The 19,117-nt window shown below is 44.6% G+C and overlaps 1 protein-coding gene across 10 annotated transcripts in view; it reads left to right on the top strand.

Annotated features, from left to right (window-relative positions):
- Nucleotides 1-18,941, top strand: part of TRAPPC9 (trafficking protein particle complex 9) — a 480,517-nt gene extending 461,576 nt beyond the window's left edge. For 9 of the 10 annotated variants that reach the window (XM_032134195.1, XM_032134121.1, XM_032134130.1 and 6 more), the window contains one exon: nt 398-3,497. In XM_032134195.1, coding sequence (XP_031990086.1) covers nt 398-577 — 180 coding nt within the window. In that variant the 3' untranslated portion in view covers nt 578-3,497. Of the gene's footprint in view, nt 1-397; nt 3,498-11,239; nt 11,248-18,929 lie in introns of those variants that run through there. The other variant, XR_004244481.1, reaches the window with a different exon arrangement.
- Nucleotides 18,942-19,117: the final 176 nt, after the last annotated feature.

Here is a 19,117-nt window from a genome sequence, read left to right as displayed (position 1 = left end):
GCTGTTAAATGGTGTTTAACCATGTATTTAACATGAATTCAGGGACATGATTTAGAACTTCAATAGAGATGTTGGTAAATGCAGTCTAAGGAGAGATTTGGGGTGATCTCTACCTTAAACAAATTCTGTTTTGGAATCAGTGACTCCTAAAGGTTCATATTCTGTTTTGAGCTGTGCCATAGATTAACTGCATGAGTGAATAACAGGATTTATTTTTTAATGTAACAGTTTAACTAGAATAGGGATGAGATCTTTACTCCTTTTTGTATGAAAGCATTATTAAGATGTGAATCTACAGTACTCTGAGACCATTTGAAGGAGATAATGAATTGCAAACTGCAATTAATTTGCTTTGTTGATGGTTTATTTATACTGATTTTTATGTTCTCTTCGCCAGGTAAAGCCAGCCAAAGACTCTGTGTACTTTGGAGCACTTCTCTTCCTCTACACAGGTGATTTCTACCTGAATATCAAATTCCATGAAGATAACTGCAGCAGGGAGCTGCCTCTGTCCTGGCTCTGCCTTCCCAGTGTCCACATCCGTGCTACGGAGCCTGTGGCCCCAACTAAGCTGTAAATGCAGCGTGTGCTACTTGATTAACCACAGCACACAGCAGTGCTTGGCACATCCTCTGCTTGACCCCAGCTTGTTTCTGTCCAACCCCAGGCCACAGTCTCTACTTTGGAGGAACAGCTGAACACTTTCTGAATTGGCTGATAGTCATTTGGACAGCTGCTTTGGCTAATTTCAGAGGGAGCGAGAGAGAGATTATAACTATGCTGAAGTTTTCCTCTGTTTCCAGAAAGCCTTTGTAACTACTAATACATGCATTATACTTCAGTATACTCCACTGATATCAGTGAGGGCTGAATTTTACCATGTGTTTGAAGGTCTTAAATCCAATTTGAATAATCCTGTTTGATCATTTTTCAATAAGATTTGTGCATCTGTATGAAATTCCTCCTGGTTTATGCTGGACCCATGGCATGTTCCCTTGGGGTATAGATCTCTGTTAGATTTGTTCACTGGCTTGTTCTTGTTCATTTGCTTGCCAAGAATTTGGTGTCTTTGGTAGTAAATGGCAGTAGTGGTGCTTTTTAGTGTGTTACTGAAAGTAAGAATTGCAAATATGCCTCCAGTTATTCTCTGCCTCCCCTGAGCCCAGTGCCTCTTTTTCCTGGTAAAGTCACTGCCTTTAGTTTGGCAGATCTATGAACTAGAATGGAGAGAGGGTGAGGAAGAGCAAAAGAGTTTTGTCCTTGAAAGAATAAATAAGCCAATTTTTGGGCTGCCTAAGGCTTGCCTGTGAATTTGGGCTTTCACAGATCTGTTTTACACAGTCACAGTCACTTGAAACTTTTGCAGACACCTGAAGATCTACCAGAATTAATCAGATGATCATTAATATAACTTTTCATCAGTTTTTGCAAACTCTTCTCCTCAGATTTTTCATTCTAATATACTGCTTTTTGAATGTGTCTGTTTTTTCCTTTTTTGTTTACTTCCAAGTTTGGGGGTTTTTTAAAGTTTAATTATTAGGCAGTTAAGGCCATGGAATTCCTGAGTGTAAAAGTAGTTGTTGAATGTACTGATAATTTAGCTTGTTTTTCAGAATAATGTTTTTGTATAGTGAGACATGGTTTTACCCCATGTAAAGCAGGGAGCTGTCTTAGCTGTATGATTAATACATTATTTCATGGACCATATGTTTAAAACCTATCTCAGTCTTTTCTTAAATACATAGTTAAATTTGGTGGTAGTTTGCTTTTGGGGGTGGATACACCAAGATGTGGCAGGGACACTCCAGTTAGCTCTAGATGATTTAAATCTACATGCACAACCTCTTTGCAGATTCTTTGTTTCTTTAGCATTCATCCAAACGTGGGCCCCCACTGAATGCCTGGCCTGGTCCTTCCTGCTCAGTCCTGGCTCTCTGCACCACTCCCAGGGGTACTTTTAGATGTGACTGGTGTTTTCCATAGGGAAGGCAGTGCTCAAAACTCCATTCATTGCATGCTTGCAAATGACTGTTCATCCTAAATATATTCCTCACCTGAGGGAACTACAGCTGTAGCATGGTAGCTGTATTTCCTGTGTATGCAGGGTGTTATTTCTAAAAACCTGTATTGTGGCAGTGTTATCAGTGTTTGTGCTTGAGCTGTGGCTCTGTACTCAGCCTTGAAAGTGGAAGTTTTCAGTCTTGACCTGATGAAAATCTGAGCCCTGCTGAAGATTTATTTGCAATGATTTACTGCTCTGTCAGGTGCCAGTCATGTCCAGTAACAAAACTGTTCCTTAAACTGGCACAGTGGCTCTGGGCCAGAGACACCCATGGAAAGAGGGTCCAAGAGCTGAGTTGGGCCTGTTTTTCTGTGTTGGTGGAGCTTTGCTGACCAGATTGTGTCGTGAGGCTGAATTCTCTGTCACTGGATAGGCAATATATGGAAAAATAAGATCCAAGGACAGCAGGAGCTAAACCAGTTCATCTTCTCCATAAAAGCTTGATTTTGACATGTGTGTCTGTACTATGTTGCACAACACTCTTGCAGCAAATTCCAAATTGGGTTTCATTCAGCTTTGCCAGAAGATAATCTGCAGATTCTAGGAATACAGCTAAGGCTTCATAAGGACCTATTGCATTTGAAATAAAAATGTTGTGAAGTAGCTGCTGTTGCAGTCAGGATGCTTCAACTTACCTGGCTAAGGGATTATTCTCTAACTAAGTTTTGACAATGTTCTCTGAGAAGAGAGGGTCTTGTTCTGTGAAACCTGTCCTGGGACGCAACATTCCTGTGCCTTTTACACATAAAGGATCCCGATCCACAGCCCACTGAAGCTGTTGGAACAGGAACAGGTTTTATTTTAACAAAAGCAAGCTGCATATTTTCTAGGTATACAACATGCCATTATAAATCTGCCATATGTGCACATAAATATAAGTTCTTACGTGTGAGCTGACCCTTAAAGGTCTATCTGTTCATTATATAGTAGACTACTCTGTCCCTTGTCAACTTTGATGCTTAGTTGCTTTTGGCATTTATGATATCTTCCCCAATTTTCTCACACTTCTACTTGTCTTGGTGAGAGAGATGAAACACAAGAAGTTCTTCCTTCTGGGGATCATTTTTGACTTGTCCAGAAGGAAGATATTTAAGTGTTAGTGTAATTTGGAGAAGGGTTGAGGGAAAGGTGCTTAAAATCACTCGGGTTGCTGTCAGAATTGGTCCTTGCAGTGCTTGAAAGAAGGATGGTACTTGTCTTATCTGCTTCTGGTACTGAAAACTTCTTTTTCTTTCTCTGAAACACCCAGCAATTATTTTGAACATGATGAGCTGAACTGTTCATTTTAAATCTGATACGAACCAGTGGTTGCAATGAATTATTCCTAATTTAAATGGCCATTGCTGAGAGCAGATGTTGGTCCCATATATGAATTCACTGGAGAAGCATAAGTTATGTAACTTTAACTGAATAAATACTTGTGTCTTGTTATTTACATGTCTGCCAGTCTCTTCTGTCTGTAGTTCTTGATTGTGTTCTTGTGTGTTTTTGCTGAGAATAATGCATATCTCTTGATGCTGTATTGTGTCTCTGAAAGCATGTGTTTGACCCTGGAACTGAAATTTCAGCTTCACTCAAACTTTCACTTCCTAGCTGTTTCCTTCTGGGGTTAGGTCAGTATTCTTGGGTTGTTCAGCATCTTTTTAGCTCTTAGCTTCTCATCTTGCTCTTTCTCACCTCATCCTTCCCACTGACTCTTCCACTCACTGCCCTTTTCTGCTTTTCTTTGTTTGGTCCCTGCAGAAAGGATCGACTTGTCCCTTTCTTTTTTTCCTTCCTTTGCATCTCTGTTAGAGCTCCCCTAACACTTTGTTCATGTTGGGGAAAAAATTGCTTCAAACCCAATTTCATCTGCTAAACTGGAGTTTGACTCTCATATATCCTCTCTTTAAAGCATCTTGAGCTATTTCAGTTGAACAGGATTTTGTCTGTTTTGTTACAGTCTGATGTTTCTTGTTGGAAGGATACTTTAGGCCACTGTATTCATGATGCATCAGTTCCATAACACCAATGGGACTTTGTGTGTAGGTGACATGTCATTTAACATACATTGCTTGCTTACTGTTCCTGATTCAGCAAGATATCCAAGCATGTGCTTAATGTTAAACACATCAATAGAAACACATTAATAGGCCCTCTTGTGAAAGCTAATTCAGTCACACATTTCCCTGGGAAAGTTGCTAAACCTGGACCCAGATGTGCAATCTTCATCTGAACCTGAAAACTTGGCATGGAGGCCCACTTGCCATTGTGTTGCGTGGGTCATCACCACTCCCTGGAACCCTGGTACAAGAAGGCATCTCACCAAAATCTGGCACTGTGTCTGTCCAAGTCTGGGAGTGCAGAAGATCCTTCCAGGCCAAGATGTGCTCAGTGTGTATCTATACCAACCACAGCAATGCACCTTGGGGGTGTAAATCAGATGCACAGGCTTGCCCACATTGTCCCCAGTGCTGTGCCCAGTTGCTGTGCACCAGGCAAAGCAGTGCTCAGCCACCTCCTGCTTGCAGTTGCGCTTCCAAGTGTTTCTCTCCCAAGGGCGGGTGCCTGCACATCTTCCCAGCCTCCTCATCTCCACAGCCACAGGAAAACTCCTCAGGAGCTGCTCAGAAATCACTTGGCATAAGGGAGGGCATATGTTCACAAAGAGGCAGCACAGCACCATTTCTGAGATGAGGGAGCAGTGGATCCTCTGCAGAGAAGAATTTGTTATGGCCCAGCATTCTCTGATGCCATGGCTGGAGAAGGGCGACTTCAACCCCTCTTCAGCCTGGATTCAGCTTGAAAAAAACAAAGTAGACGCTGCCAGAGAGAAATCAGGCCAACTATTGAAACAGTTTAACAATGAGCATCTTGTTAATGACTATGAGGATGTCGTCACTAATCTGTGTCAGAAACAGGGCCCTTCTGCTCTCCAAAGTCTGCCCATGTTCTTACAAACTGGTCCAGGCTGGTGGCTGAAGTGATGCCATGGTCTAATTCAGGCATCTGCCTTCCACCTCCTTTCCCAGCAGCTCAGATCCAGAGCAGAGATGCCATTCCCTCCCCATTCCTTTGCCTGATTCACTTCTTCGTGTGGCCACAGGAGGCTGAACCCATGCAGTGGGTTTGGGTTGAAAAAGGGAAAGAAAAGGCAGAGGAGTGTTTTCCTTTAGTGTGTGCACATGTGAGCGAGTTGCTAATGTGAAGCTGCATCATCATACAGAAGCCTGTGAGGTTGCAGCATCCCAGACAAGAACTTTTGGGGCAGAACAGGGATAAATGAGCATTGGGAGGAAGGGAGGGAAAAAAATGCAGAGGGAAATGCTACAGGGCTACAGAGACACCTCCATGAGGTGCCCAAAGTTAACTGGGATGAATCAAGGTGAAATGGGTTGTGTAACTGCCACAGCATTAAAAATAGGTTACGCTGTATATTAAGATTTCATTTATAAATTGTTTATAGAGCATTCATAAATGTTAGATGTGGTAAGCACGTTATGCACACAAACACTTTGTGTTCCAGCATTATCGATGGCCGTGTCCACAGCAGCTGCAGGTATTATGGATGGTTAAATCACAGCTCTGGAGACCAGCAGTTCAATAGCAATACACAGTACATGATTCATCAGTCACCTCAACGTGTATCAAGAAATTATGTGCTCTTTCTAAATGGAACCTTAGTATGAAGTGTGACCTTAGGAACCGTGAAACAGGGAACTTTTGCCCCTTTTGTCCTTTTTTTGTTCCTAAAAAAACCCAAAACAAACAAAAAAACCCCACCAACACCTGCCCCCCTCTCTCCCCCCCCAACTCTCAATTCACCAGTTTAATAATGATTGTTCTTTTCCTCACCTCTGGCTTGAGAAAGGCCACAGGCTCCTGAGAATTATAAGGATTTATGGAACACATACAGTATTTGGATGTGCTCCCCTCTGCTGCAAATGTGATTTGTGTGTTTTGGGGGTATGGACTCCAGGGATGCAGAAGGATGTCACCCCAGCAGGATGTCACCTTGCCAGCCAGGGTGTCTGCAGGTCCCTGGAGAGAGCACAAGAACAGAATGTGAATGTTAATTAAGCAAAGAGAAGAACAGAAGAGTGATGAAGTAAGACTTGGACAGGAGAATTTAATTTATTCAAATGAACCCTACAGCCAGCTCTGGGCATTTGCTTACATGGAAGATGTCACCAGAGAAGATGCCACCATTGCCGAGCCCCAACACAAGGCAGACCAGCTAAGAATTGTCCTTCCCTACCATGGCATCCTCCATAAACCTGGAGGAAGGCATAAAGCCTGCCCATCCCATCCCATCCCATCCCATCCCATCCCATCCCATCTCTCACTTCCATGCAGAGCTGAGTCTCACAAGACTCTCTTTATAAGTGGAAGAGAAAGAAGGTGCTCCTGTCTTTCCACTCGTGGCTGAAGTCCTGGCCTGGGCTGTGTCTTTACAAGTCTCTTGAGGAGGGCGCTGCAGGGACCTGGCCCAGGTCTGTAGTATTTGAATTGTGTATCAATGTAAGCCACTTGCATGTGGTGATAGGTGGATAATGTGCATTTAATTCAGCACAAAAATAAGACAAAATAGGTGCAAATGCTTTGGGATATTATTTTCAACACAAATATTGGGTAAATCTACCAGATTTTCCTTTTTGTGTACTCTCCAAATGTTGCTGCTGTTGGTTTCAATATAAAATCACATCCTCTAAAGCTTGTCCTTGCTGGGGGCTTGGGGTCACACAAGCTCTGTTGAGAAAAACAATAGGAGGGATCAGTGGTGTTGTTAACACAAACCTCTTTATTTAAAAACACTGGGTATGAACAGGAGCCACATAATCTGTGCTTCCCAAAAAATCCACAGGACAAGGGGCTCTATAAGGAAACACCATCCCTGCATCAGGAAAATTTCCAATCTGAAATGCCTGGGTTTTGCCAGTGGCTGTAAAGTGAGGCCATAGTGATGAGTTGAGATGGAGACATGCACTAACCAGACCAGTGCATTCATATGAGATAAATCAGAACCACAGAATGATCTGGGTTGGAAGGAACCTTAAGGGTCTCATTCCAACCCCCTTGCCATGGGCAGAGACACCTTTCACTAGACCAGGTTGCTCAGAGCTCCATCCAACGTGGCCTTGAACACTTTCAGAGATGGGGCAGCCACAGCTTCTCTGGGCAACCTGTGCCAGGGCCTCAGCACCCTCACAATAAAGAATTTTTTCCTAATGACTAATCTAAACCTATTTTTTTTCAGTTTAAAGCCATTTCCCCTTGTCCTATAAATCGCTGTGTCCTGTCCCATCAAACATGGATGAAGTGAGCAACTGGGTTTAAAAGTTTCAAAGGACCCAGGGAGATACCTCTGAACACCAACTCTGAACACAGGAGACTCATTTCTTTGGAGATCAGACAGAGCAAACCCCTTTCCCTCCCCCTCCAGGATGCAGTAGTGTGGGATTCAGGTTTGTACCTGGACTCTTCAGCTGCTATGGTACAAATACGAGGACTGTGGCTCATTCCCAGTACTTTTCCTTTCCACTACACCCACCATGGGCCAGGTGCATGGTGACCTTCTGGGTGAGCAGGGCACCAGGCAGCATGTCAGCAAGGAGCCACATGATGGGGAAATACAGCTCTCCTGGGGACCACCCATGTGAAATGTCCGGGGGAAGAGGGAGACCTGCTTCCTGTCAGCTTTGTGCAAACCTGCTCTGATGAGACCCTTGGCTGAGAGGCTGTTCCCGAACGAGCATGGTCATATTTTCCCTCTCTCTGTTCCCTGCACCCCTGGCTGCACTGTAGATAAGGCAGCAGTGCTTTGGCAGCTGGGAGGTGATGCTCTATCTGTTTGCACATGCAGGACACTAATGGAAATGTGCCACCCATCACTATCAGTGGGGTCACTTTGTCTCTGCTCGTCGTGCTGGGGACATTGGCTGGTTGTTTTGGTGGCAATGCAAAGAGCAGCGATGCTGGGCACTGATCACAGACCAGGCAGACATCTGCTTTCAACACTGACAAAGCCCCTGCACCAGTCTTGCTCACTGCTCTGTTGGTCAGTTCCAAACCTCTTTTTCCCCTTGCTTTAGATTTTTAGTTTCAGGGAATTTTTTTCTGACATCAGATTTATTTATTTCATAGTCCCTCAATGTTCTCAGTGTCACTTTTCTGCAAGTAGACTGTACCATTTTTCCTGTTCATTCAAACCCTGGGTTTCTGGGTTTGGAATGCTCAGACACAGTCCTAAGTCCTGTGCTGTGGATGAAGTCCACCTGATGCCTTAGGTTTTAACTTTCATATTTTTGAAATCCTGTACTGCCTAGTGTGTAACTCTGAAGTTTCTTGTAGCCTGTTGACTTCTGCTCTCTCATGCTAGGTAGACATCATAAAGCCTCTCCAGGCCTGCTCTGCAAGGGCACTCAGACTGTCCTAGGCCCAAAATGTGTAAAGCAAAGCCTCTAAAGGGGGGGCAAGCTTGGGGAAACTGCATCATTAACTGAAGGTTTAATTGGAGAATGAACCCTGATATGCAAACGAACCGGACTTAGAAAAGCGTGAAGAACCTGTGACCTGTTGTCCATCTTGGGGTCCATTTTTGGCAGTAGCCTCTGGGCTCCCCAGGGTGTACCAGTGAAGGCCTTTCAAATAAATACCTACCTTTATTCCCTTATTCTTGTCTAGTCTCTGATTTTCGGAGGCCTCTTAAGGGATCACCCCCCTCTCAGTGCCTCTCATGGCTTGTCCACCTCCTGCCCTGCTCAGCTGCCTGCCTGATTTCAATGTTAGGCACGGAGAGGACAGTAAGACTCCCGCCTCTCTGGGCTCTCCCTTCACACCTGGCACATCTGGTTTGAATCAGTCCACAATACTCTTGTCCTCTCTTCCCTCATCTCATCCCCAGTCCTCCCACTGGCTCCCCACCAGCACACAGGTAAGGCCGGTTCTGGCAGCCCTGGTGCATTGGAGAGGAGGCAGGAGGAGAGGAGGTTTAGTATCACCTTACTATCTCCTGCAAAATCCGTGTTTTGTTGCTTAGTGACAACATCTTTATACTTGGTCCCAGTGCTTCATGTGCAATGCTGAATGTGAGGCACTGCCATGCAGCAAGAAGTTAAGCTTTGCTAAATGCCACATGTCCCTCAGCACTGTGATGGGGTTCCCAGCTCCTCTTCCAAACACTTGAGGGCACATCAGGCCCTGGCACTGCAGATGGGCACAGCCACCCCCCACCTCCATGGCACCAAAGCAGTGGTGGCTCTCTACCACATTCAGAACATCCCAAATATTGCTTGTGTCCAGAGGAGGGTGGGATGCGGTCTGGGGGCAGATTCTCGTTGCCTAGAAGGACAGAGTTCCTCAGACCAACCCACAGAGCTCAGGAATGAAAGACAATTGCCTCACATGTGTAGCTACAGCTTTGCTTACTTTGACCCAAAGTTTATTTTTATTCCACAGTCTTCCCCAGGAGGAAACACTTCAGCAGCTCTTTTTCTCACTTCTACCTGAAGATAAAAAGGCAACTCCTAACAGTTTTCAAGCCTCTGTCTTGTGGATACTGTAATTCACATTAAGAGAGGAGGCTCTGGTGCTGCAGGCAGTGGTAGCCAGAGTGTGCAACAACCCCAATGACATGAGCAAGGGAACACATTGAGCAGCCACCCTCAGCTTGTGTGTGTGGTGCACGTTGTGCTTGTGGGTCCAACAAATGCAAGGGAAGGGAAGGGAAGGGAAGGGAAGGGAAGGGAAGGGAAGGGAAGGGAGAAGGGAAGGGAAGGGAAGGGAAGGGAAGGGAAGGGAAGGGAAGGGAAGGGAAGGGAAGGGAAGGGAAGGGACCTATAATGGTCATCCAGTCCAAATGCCTGACCACTTCAGGGCTGACCAAAAATTAAAGCACGCTATTAAGGTTGTTATCCAAATGACTCTTAAGCACTGACAAGCTTGGGGCACTGACCAGTTCTCTAGGAGGCTGCTTCCAGTGTTTGACCTGACCTCTCAGTAAAGAAATATCCCCCCCAAGAAAACCAAGGCATTGGGAATTAGGAACAATCAATGACTCAGAATTGGACCAAGACTAAAAGAGTGGCAGAACTCCCCATCTGTATGAGAGAAGAGCTCGGGGATGAAAGCCTTGTTCAATCAAAATGAAGTGACTGCTGTATGAAAATGTGTATTTCATGGGCTACCTATGACTGACAATGCACCGGATATATTTTGGACAGTCTGCCTTGCTAGTAAACCCTGCCTAATCCATTCAAGGGACTGGAGTGGCTGCGGCAGCCTTGTCTACACCAAAACAATATTCCATATCTGTCTTGTTTGATATTGTTTCATAGAATGCAGCACAGTCTCAGCTGAAAACTGCATTTCTGTTCTTAGAACAAAAGATCTCTCCTTTTAGGTAAAGCATCCATTTGCATTAGGAAGACCCAGGGGATGTGGGTACAAGAACATGCTTTATCCACAGGCGAGGTTGAGCAGGGCTCATGGTAAGCCCCAGCTCATCTGTCTCAAAAAAAAAAATTAAAAAACCAAGTCAGGGCTGTAGCAACACAGTTGGACAGTATTTTATCTGCCATGCTGGGCAGCAAACCTGCACCTGCAATGGTGCACAGGAGGGCTGTAACAGCGAGAACATACCTCTGGAATGGATTTAGAGATAATAAGAAATCATCTTAATGCGACTGTTGAATGTACAAGGGATCTGGTAATAGTTACCACAGGTACACTTTCATTAACTCCCTTTAATTTAAAAGCTCAGTGTTTGCAGGAATCTTTTACTGGCAAAAAAAAAGTGAAATCAAATGAAAAGCAATCCTTCTGAAAAGCAGTGCTGCTGTTTCCCCCAGGAGCTGCACAGCACAGCCTGAAATCACCTGCACTGATCCTCCAGCCAGCTCCTGCAGCCCTTGGATGGGCCAGACGAGCACTGCCTGTCCTGCAGTGCCATCCCAGTGTCACCCATTCCCCCTTATCTCTACAGCAGGGACACCCCATGTTCACTGAGTACAAACAGGGCTTGGGTGGGATCTTTCCAGTGAGCAGAACACAAATGACAGCACCCACCACATCACCAGAGCTGCACCTTTTCCCCGTGTTCCAGGTGAGACTGGGCAGAGTCCAGGCTTGCAACAATAATGTTCCTCCACCCAGGAATAACCAATGTTCATACTCATTGGAAAAAAAAAAATTAAAGAGGTGGTTTAGTACCCAAACCTGGTATAGCTCTGCAACAAATTTTATAATCAGTAAGAAATGTAACTCCCTGAAAGTTTATAAGCTATTTGATCTACCCAATGCTTTATCTGCTCAAATCAATAAACACACCATGAAAATTAGGGATTTCAAAACAAAAGCCTGTAGCTGAAACTTGTGATGGCTGAGTTTGGGGGAGGCAGAGCATTGCTTCAACATAGGGGTGCCCCATTCCCTCCTCCACTCCCCACCCTCCACCCCACAGAGGTTTACACCAACTGCTCTCAGGGAATGAGGAGCAGAGCTGATGGTTGACTTTTCGACATCTTGCTGAGCTCTTCTCCTAGATTTTCTGTGAGCTATTCAGCTGTGTGAAAGCCTTCATACAGATTCAGGCATTTCAGAGGACAAATGTTGGGAAGGCTGTAGGAAATTTTGGTGCAGTGATGGAGTATTCCTGTGGCTGCAGTAGGAAATGCCTTTATTGGTGGAAGCAGGATGAGGGGTGGGGACACAGAGAGGAAAAATAGTTGGGTTCAGGAAAGGTTTATTACAGGAAAATAACCCAACCATTAGATGCTATCTGTGTTGTGAATCATATGCTTTTCCAGCTCAGCTTCAGTGGAGTTCCATGCTCCACAGAGTGTGGTGTTTCAGTGAGGTGACCTTTGGGCACGACTGGGGGCTTTAGGGCTAAATGTGCCAAAATTGCTTTGCTTAACCATGTCCCCTCAGCTTGCCCTTGAGACCTCTGTCACAGGAGAATTATGAGAAGCCATAGCTGTGGGGTTGACTTCAAGTTTTTATTAATGATCAAATGATGATTGGATGGAAATTAATTGGTGATTGAGTGAAAATCAATTGGTGATTAAGCAATAATTGGATGTTAGTTAAACAGTGATTTATCAATGAGTTGACAATTATTTGAAAAATATTTAATGGTGATTTAGGTGATGCTTGAATGATAATTTAGACAGGGATATGACAATGATTTTGAAAGTGATTTAAAAAGTGGTCAAACACTCTACTACTTACTTCACTTCAAATAATTAACCTACAGCTGGGTATATGGTGCCAGCATACAATGGACTTGTAGGCCCAATGTGAAATATTACTTATCTCCATCTAGATATCAGATGTTGGGTAAGGGATCTCTCAGCCTCAAGAAGTAACCCTGAGAAATGTCTCTGCTCAAGAGATAGATCAGGGCTGTGCAGCCCACTGCCATGCAGGAGATGGGGCATCACTGAGCTGGGGGATTTCTGTCCTGTGGTTTTAGGTGGAGGCACAAGAAGTGTGTTTGGTGTCCTATGTCTATCTCCTTTTTCTTTTATTGACTTACAGGATGCAATCCAAAATAACCTGCAAGAAGCTTTGGCTACACTATAGGCTGTTAACAGAAGGATATGTCTAGGTCTTGATACCTTTCAACCTCTTCATCCTTCCCCCCAGCATTCCCACAGGCTGGAAGGACCCACAGAAAGTTGATGTCTTTCCCCACCCCACCACAGAAGTTTGTAGATGCTTTCAGCTGGGCCCACCTGGAAAGAGCAAAGGGTCCAGGGCTGGGAGTTTTTATGGGATAAACCAGGAATGCAAAAGTACTTCACAGGAGAAGAAAATACATATCTATGAGTGACTTTGGGTGTTTTCTCTGTAGTGCATCCAGGGCATCTCCTTGCCCTTGGTTGACCTTCACATCACCACAAGTTTGAGCAGAAGCCCACATGGGCTGTGGAATGGGAAATGTGAGTTGAGGGGCTGCTCTGCATAAGAAAGAGCTGAGATCTCTTACTCCTGAAGACAAGAAGTTGGAATGAAATGGAATGGCCACTATCCATTGTTGTGCATCAGTTTGCAGGCAATATCCCAGTAAGGGTAAGGGTTTAGCATCAATGAGGCTGATTGATTGATTGATAGATAGATAGCTAAAGCAATATTTTATACTAAAAATGGTGTCTGGAGAAAGGACTTTGCAAAGAAAGTTGGGTCACAAAGTGAACCTCACAATGAGGAATGCAAAAGTGATCAACACAGTTAATCGGGTCTTTACTTCATGTACTGGAGCCTTCCCAGGGCTACTCCAGTCATGGTAGCCTGAAGTCATTGCTCTGTCCTCTCCAGCACTTGCGTCGTTTTCTTATTTCTCATTTCTGACTTGTTCACCATCCAGTTTAGCCCCACTTTGCCATCTGAGGTGGCAATATCACCGTTGCAGTTGGGTACCAGGACTCTCTGGGTGCACAGGAGCAAAAGGGATCCTGTGTGGAGAGCTGGCAAAGACCAAGCTGCAACAGGAGCCCAGGCAGGCTTGAATCCAGCACCTGATGAATGGGTGGGAATCCACCTGAGAGCCTCTGGTCTGCAGGCTGAGCATGAGAACAGGCATCTCAAAGGAAAACAGCTTTGAGAATGCTCCTGGTCTTTGTGAAACTCATCCCACCACAGGCTGTGACTCCCACAAAGCATCTCAGCATGTGAAGTGAGTGACTGCTCATCCAAACCCTTCTCCCACAACCTCTGATGCTTTGCCCCAGGCTCAGCAGGAGCCTCAGAGCCATGTGCAAATTAAGGTGGAATTAAATCCCCCTTCTCTTACAAGGAGCTCTTTAGGGAAAGGTCCCCCCAAGGATCTGGGTTTCATCTCCTAAACTCAACTTTTCACCATCCCTCTCCTGGCCTCAGGTGTGTATGGAAACTCTCCCTGTCCCTCGGTACATCTGGCAGTTCTGGCTGCGTTTCTGCAGGCAAGGAGAGCTGACAGCCTGTGAAGGGGCCGTGCAGGGCTGCATCTCTCTAAATACTGATTTTTGCAGCAAAGGCACCAGCGCTGCCAGAAACTCCTGCAGGATTCAGAACCATTAAAGGATCACAAGCAATGCAAGTGTCACTGGGTCCTTCTGTGAAAGCTGGAGGGAGCCTGTCCCCATTCAAGGAGCATCTGGCACATGGAATTTGTCTGAGCAAGCTGTAAAGGATCTCTCAGCCCTGCAGGGTCTGTGCAGAGTGGCTGGCACGGCTGCCTCAGCAGTGAGTCACACCTGTACTCCACTTTCCAACACAAGGCATTACATGCAAATGTTCTGGGGCGTTTTTGGCAAGCAGCTTCATCCTGGTACCCCCTTTGCCTCTTCCCTTAGCTACAGCACCTTGTGTAACTGAGAAATATGGCATATTTATCCCATTCCTCAGGCTGTCTCTATGCTCTTTCACTGTACCTTGGAAACCAAATTTCTATTCTTGCCAACAAATCACTTTCAGACAAATGGGGGAGTGTGTGGTAGCTTGGATTTCTTTTAAATTTTTTTTTTAAGAATTTTTTTTTACAATCTAAGTAAAGACTTTAGGATCTATTTTTAAAGATTATATTCCCCCCCCCCCTCCACCCACTGTGCTGCAACAACTGAACACTTTGGCTTGATGAGAATATTAGTAAAGCAGTCACAATCTGTAGGGTGCACTTCTTAAAACTACATTGCATAATGGGAAAAGCATAACACAACAAAATGTGGTGGGGGCTGGGGTTTTCTGTAGTATGGGAACTGAAAAGTCATGTCTTCAGCCAGGATTGATCACCAGCTGGTTCACAGTAACCCACCCCCCGACCTTTCCTGCTTTTTTCTCCCAGATAGAAATCTATCGATTTTAGAGCTATGCTAGAGCATGGTTAATACAATGTTTTGTGGGAAATGTACCTGCTTAAACAATCTCGTTCTCTTCCTTGATATATTTTGGTATTTAAAGAAACCAATAAGTACAGTACTGGCAATGATACGCCTGTAAGATGATTTGAAAATTGTGGTTTTACCATTAGAGTCTGGGGGAATTGCATTAGCTCTAATAAAATCCTATAGAACTTCAATGAGGGCAATAACTTTAAAATGTTTTTATTAGCAACATTGCCAATATCTATTCTGAGATCTGCAGTGTTAACAAATTAGACGTAAGAAAAAAATTCCATTTCATTTGGATGAAGACTACTGTGTTCAAGGAAAAACACAGCACTTCCTAGATTTTATTGGAAGTCCTTGGGAATTAGCCACCCACATGGGATGTAATGAGTGATTAATGCTGGTCATGTGCTATTTATTCCTTAAAATGTAATCATGAGCTGATTATTTTATGATTTGATTAAGAATCTGCATGGACTTAGATTCAAAGGAAAACACATGGAAGAAGAGTTGAAAGACAAAGGTTGCTGCTAGGTAAGGATATTCTTGGGATCTTGGTATAACCAAATATCTCTGATTAAGATTCAGCTTTTGCAGTGCTTTAGGCTTCTGTGCGCGTGCATCTGTCTTAGAAGAACTGGGCTAAGTTGATGAGGGTAGGTGAGTGAATTTGGCCTTATTCTTCAGATCTTAGTGCAGCTAAAAGCAATAACATTGCACTTCAGGGCTCTGGAACACGTGGGGGAGAAGGGACAGAAAAGGTGAAGATTTGATATGGTGTTTAAACTTTGAAAAAGAAAGGTGTTCATTGTGAACTGAGCTCCCGTTTGAATAACCACTCTTTGGGAGTGCCTTAGGATACAGCAAACAGGAAACTTTGGATGATAACAATGATAAATTAATAGTGTCCTGTGGCTCTGTGCTTTGGCATATAATGAAGGACACTGAAAGACAGGTACATGTGACTATCCCCGCTACTGAGATGGGGTAACAACCACAGCACCACCAAGTCCCGGGATAGATGCTTTCTTGGCCACTTCTTGTTTCTGATTTCCTAAACTAATATGTGCTGGCCTACAAGAGGGTTGAAGCTATCTGTTTGGGGCAAGGTGAAAAAAAAGAAAGATGTTTTCTTTTTTAACAACTGTTTTTTTCTTCGTTCTAGAGCAATTTCTTGTCTTTCTTTTTTTTGGTAGGTTTTTCTTTTGAAGGCCTGAGATGTGACCATGTTAACTGAGAAGCCTTCTCCAGGAGGTGTTGGGTATCAAAGTCTAGGAAGAGCCTTGTGTGATCCAGAAGGTGATTTTGAGTTGAGCCACAGAGAAGCCACAAGGTGTATGCCTGCAAATCTGCTGGCCTTCTGCTGGTAATTGCAGGGAGAAGAGGAGGAGGCTATATCTGTGTACAAATGCAAAACAGTTGATGTGAGAATGGAAGCTTATCCTAATTAACTGAGTGGAAGCAAATTCAATTTGTCTGGCAAATATGTGCATGTTGAATTCAGTTTGCTTTATAATGGTTTGAGTTCAACGCTGTTAAAGGACTGTGATCCAGGACATAATGCCTGGAAGTAGACAAGAGACTTCACCAGTGGGAGTCTGTCCCTGTCTGTGGAAAAACTCAGGAAGAAATGTAGAATAAAAGATGAGGCAAAGAATTCCCAACTCTGCTGTGTGGCAACCAGTTTTGAAACAGACTGACTGCCAAGTTTAAAAGATGGTCAATGTTTAGAGGTCCACAGACAGTAAACAGTCTTTAGCCCTTCCTGGCTTTGCATGTGCTGAGATGACATCAAACATGTCATCAAAATGTTGTGTTCAGCCTGCTGGTTGGAGGACAGGAGAGAGGGGTTGACAGGCCTTGCAAGTAGCTGGTGTTTTAGCCTGAGAGTTAAAAGGAGGTGAACTTATTCACACAAAATCCAACCTTTTGTTGACCCCTGTCATTCATAGTTTCTCTGAAAGCTCTTTGATTTGGAGGAAGTTATTTTGTTGTTTTCTAAAGTGTTCCTTCTGGAAGTGGCTCCTCTTGGCTTCCTAAGCATTGATGGAATTTTTCCTTCTGAACAAATGTTGCCATCTGCTTTTTCCATCTTGTATCCCTTCCTCATCACCACTCCCTTGCCCTCTTTTGTGGTTCCTCCTACCTTCTACTACTTGCCACTTTTTGGATGCTTTTCTGTGCTATGGCAGACACACAGCATCAGATAAAGACTTGGCAATGCTTCTCTCCTGTAGCTTTCTTTATGTGTCCCACACTCCTTGCCTCCAAGCCCTCCCCAAACACCGCTCTCCCAGTCTTCTCCTGCCTCACCTCAGGTCCTGTGTGCAGTTTTGGGCACCACAATATAAGAAAGATACAAAGCCATTAGAGAGTGTCCAAAGGAGGGTAATGAAGATGGTGAAGGGCCTTGAGGGGAAGCCCCATGAGGAGTGGCTGAGGACACCTGGTCTGTTCAACCTGGAGGAGACTGAGGGGAGACCTCATTGCAGTTACAACTTCCTCGTGAGGGGAAGAGGAGGGGCAGGCATTTTTCTCTTTGGTGACAGTGACAGGACCTGAGGAGATGGCTGGAGCTGTGTCAAGGGAAGTTTAGGTTGGGTATTAGGAAAAGTTTCTTCGCACAGAGGGTGGTTGGGCAAAGAACAGGCTCCCCAGGGCAGTGGTCACAGCACCAAGCCTGACAGAGCTCAAGGAGCTTTTGGACAACACTCTCAGGCGCATGGAGTGAGTCTTGCGGTTGTCCTTTGTAAAACCAGTAGCTGGATATGATGATTCGTGTGGGGCCCTTCCAACTCAGACTGTTCTATCATTCTATGATTCCTGGCCATCCCACTGGCATGCATTTTGTCCTCCATTTCCCACTTTTTAAACTTGAGCCATACAGAAATCCATTCTCTTCTCACAGTATGTCCAATCAGTGACTTCCCTGGATCCTACAGATGACATTAACATTTCTATCTGGAAGTTTTGTAGGTGCTCCACCCTCAGACTGCTCCTCCTGGTTCACAGCTGCTTCTTGAATCGACTATGTCGTGCTGCAGAGCTGGCTGTGAGGGATGATGCAGGACTTTTTGTCTGCTCTCTGTCAGGCCTAAAGCAGCACTGTTTTCCCATCACTTAGACCCACAACATGGGTGCCATGTTTGAGTTTGGCCACCCCTCCCCCTCAGACCCTTGCCAAATGACCAGGCCACCACACTGATGTACTGCTTGCAGTCCCAGCTTTACCTGACAGGTTTTTTTACTGAAGATTTTGAGGTAAGAGAGAGTCTGTTTCTTTTGATTAGTGGTGGGAAATGCCTAGAAGAGTTTGGCATGTCATTAAAATAATAGAAGGCAGAGTTTATTTCTCCCTGGAACCCACAGTAAGGGGCAACCTGCAAGAAATATTTCAGGAGATGGCCAGCATGATATCCAGAGCAGAAATGAATTAAATACCCCAAATCAGAGCTGCACTTGGTGTAATGCGGCATGACTTCCATTTAAGTGAAAGGAAGAGCTCAGATTCAAACCAGCTGAGTCTCTGCACCCCCCAAGAAATTTCATACAACTCTAGATGAGGCTAGTTTTGCACTAAACAAGCCAGCAGTTCATACCCAAGGTCTCTCTCTCTTTTTTTTTTTTTTTTTGTTTCCCAAAGAATTTTTGGGAGAAAAAGCTGCTAACAGTGGTACAGAGAACTCTTGTAATACAGGAGGAACCCAGCAGAGACTCAGTTACAGCAGGGAGGGGATTTTGAGACAATTATTGCATCTTGTGTGAGATCAAGAGGCTTGTGGAGCATTGCATGGCCCAGCGTGGGACCTGGGGAAGGTTCTGTGGGGAGCAGGACATGCTGATGCTGTGCTGACTTCGGCTCAGAGGAAACATGACAGAAGCAGGATTTTCAGCTGCTCGTCCCTTTGAGAGTGCCCTGTGTCACAGGGTGCTGCTGGGATGTGCATTAGTGAGCTGCAGTCAGGGATCCAGGAGTGTGCTGGGATCAGTCAAATAAATCCAAAGCTGTAACTGAGAACCAGAGAGGGTCTTGCTAGTACTGACTCCTAAATAATAAGGCAGGAGGGTGAGAGATGAGAAACCAGAGAGTCTCATTTATTGTTGCTTAAGAGAGAGGAAGGCATGTTCAACGTGGACAAATTTGCTTTTTTTTTCATTATTCTTTTTTTTTCTAAGGCTGGAGAAGCTGTTTCAAAACTATTTCCTGCAG

This window comes from Corvus moneduloides, chromosome 1, assembly GCF_009650955.1.
Source record: "Corvus moneduloides isolate bCorMon1 chromosome 1, bCorMon1.pri, whole genome shotgun sequence".
Lineage (NCBI taxonomy): Eukaryota > Metazoa > Chordata > Aves > Passeriformes > Corvidae > Corvus > Corvus moneduloides.
This window is presented reverse-complemented; position numbering and strand designations above follow the sequence as displayed.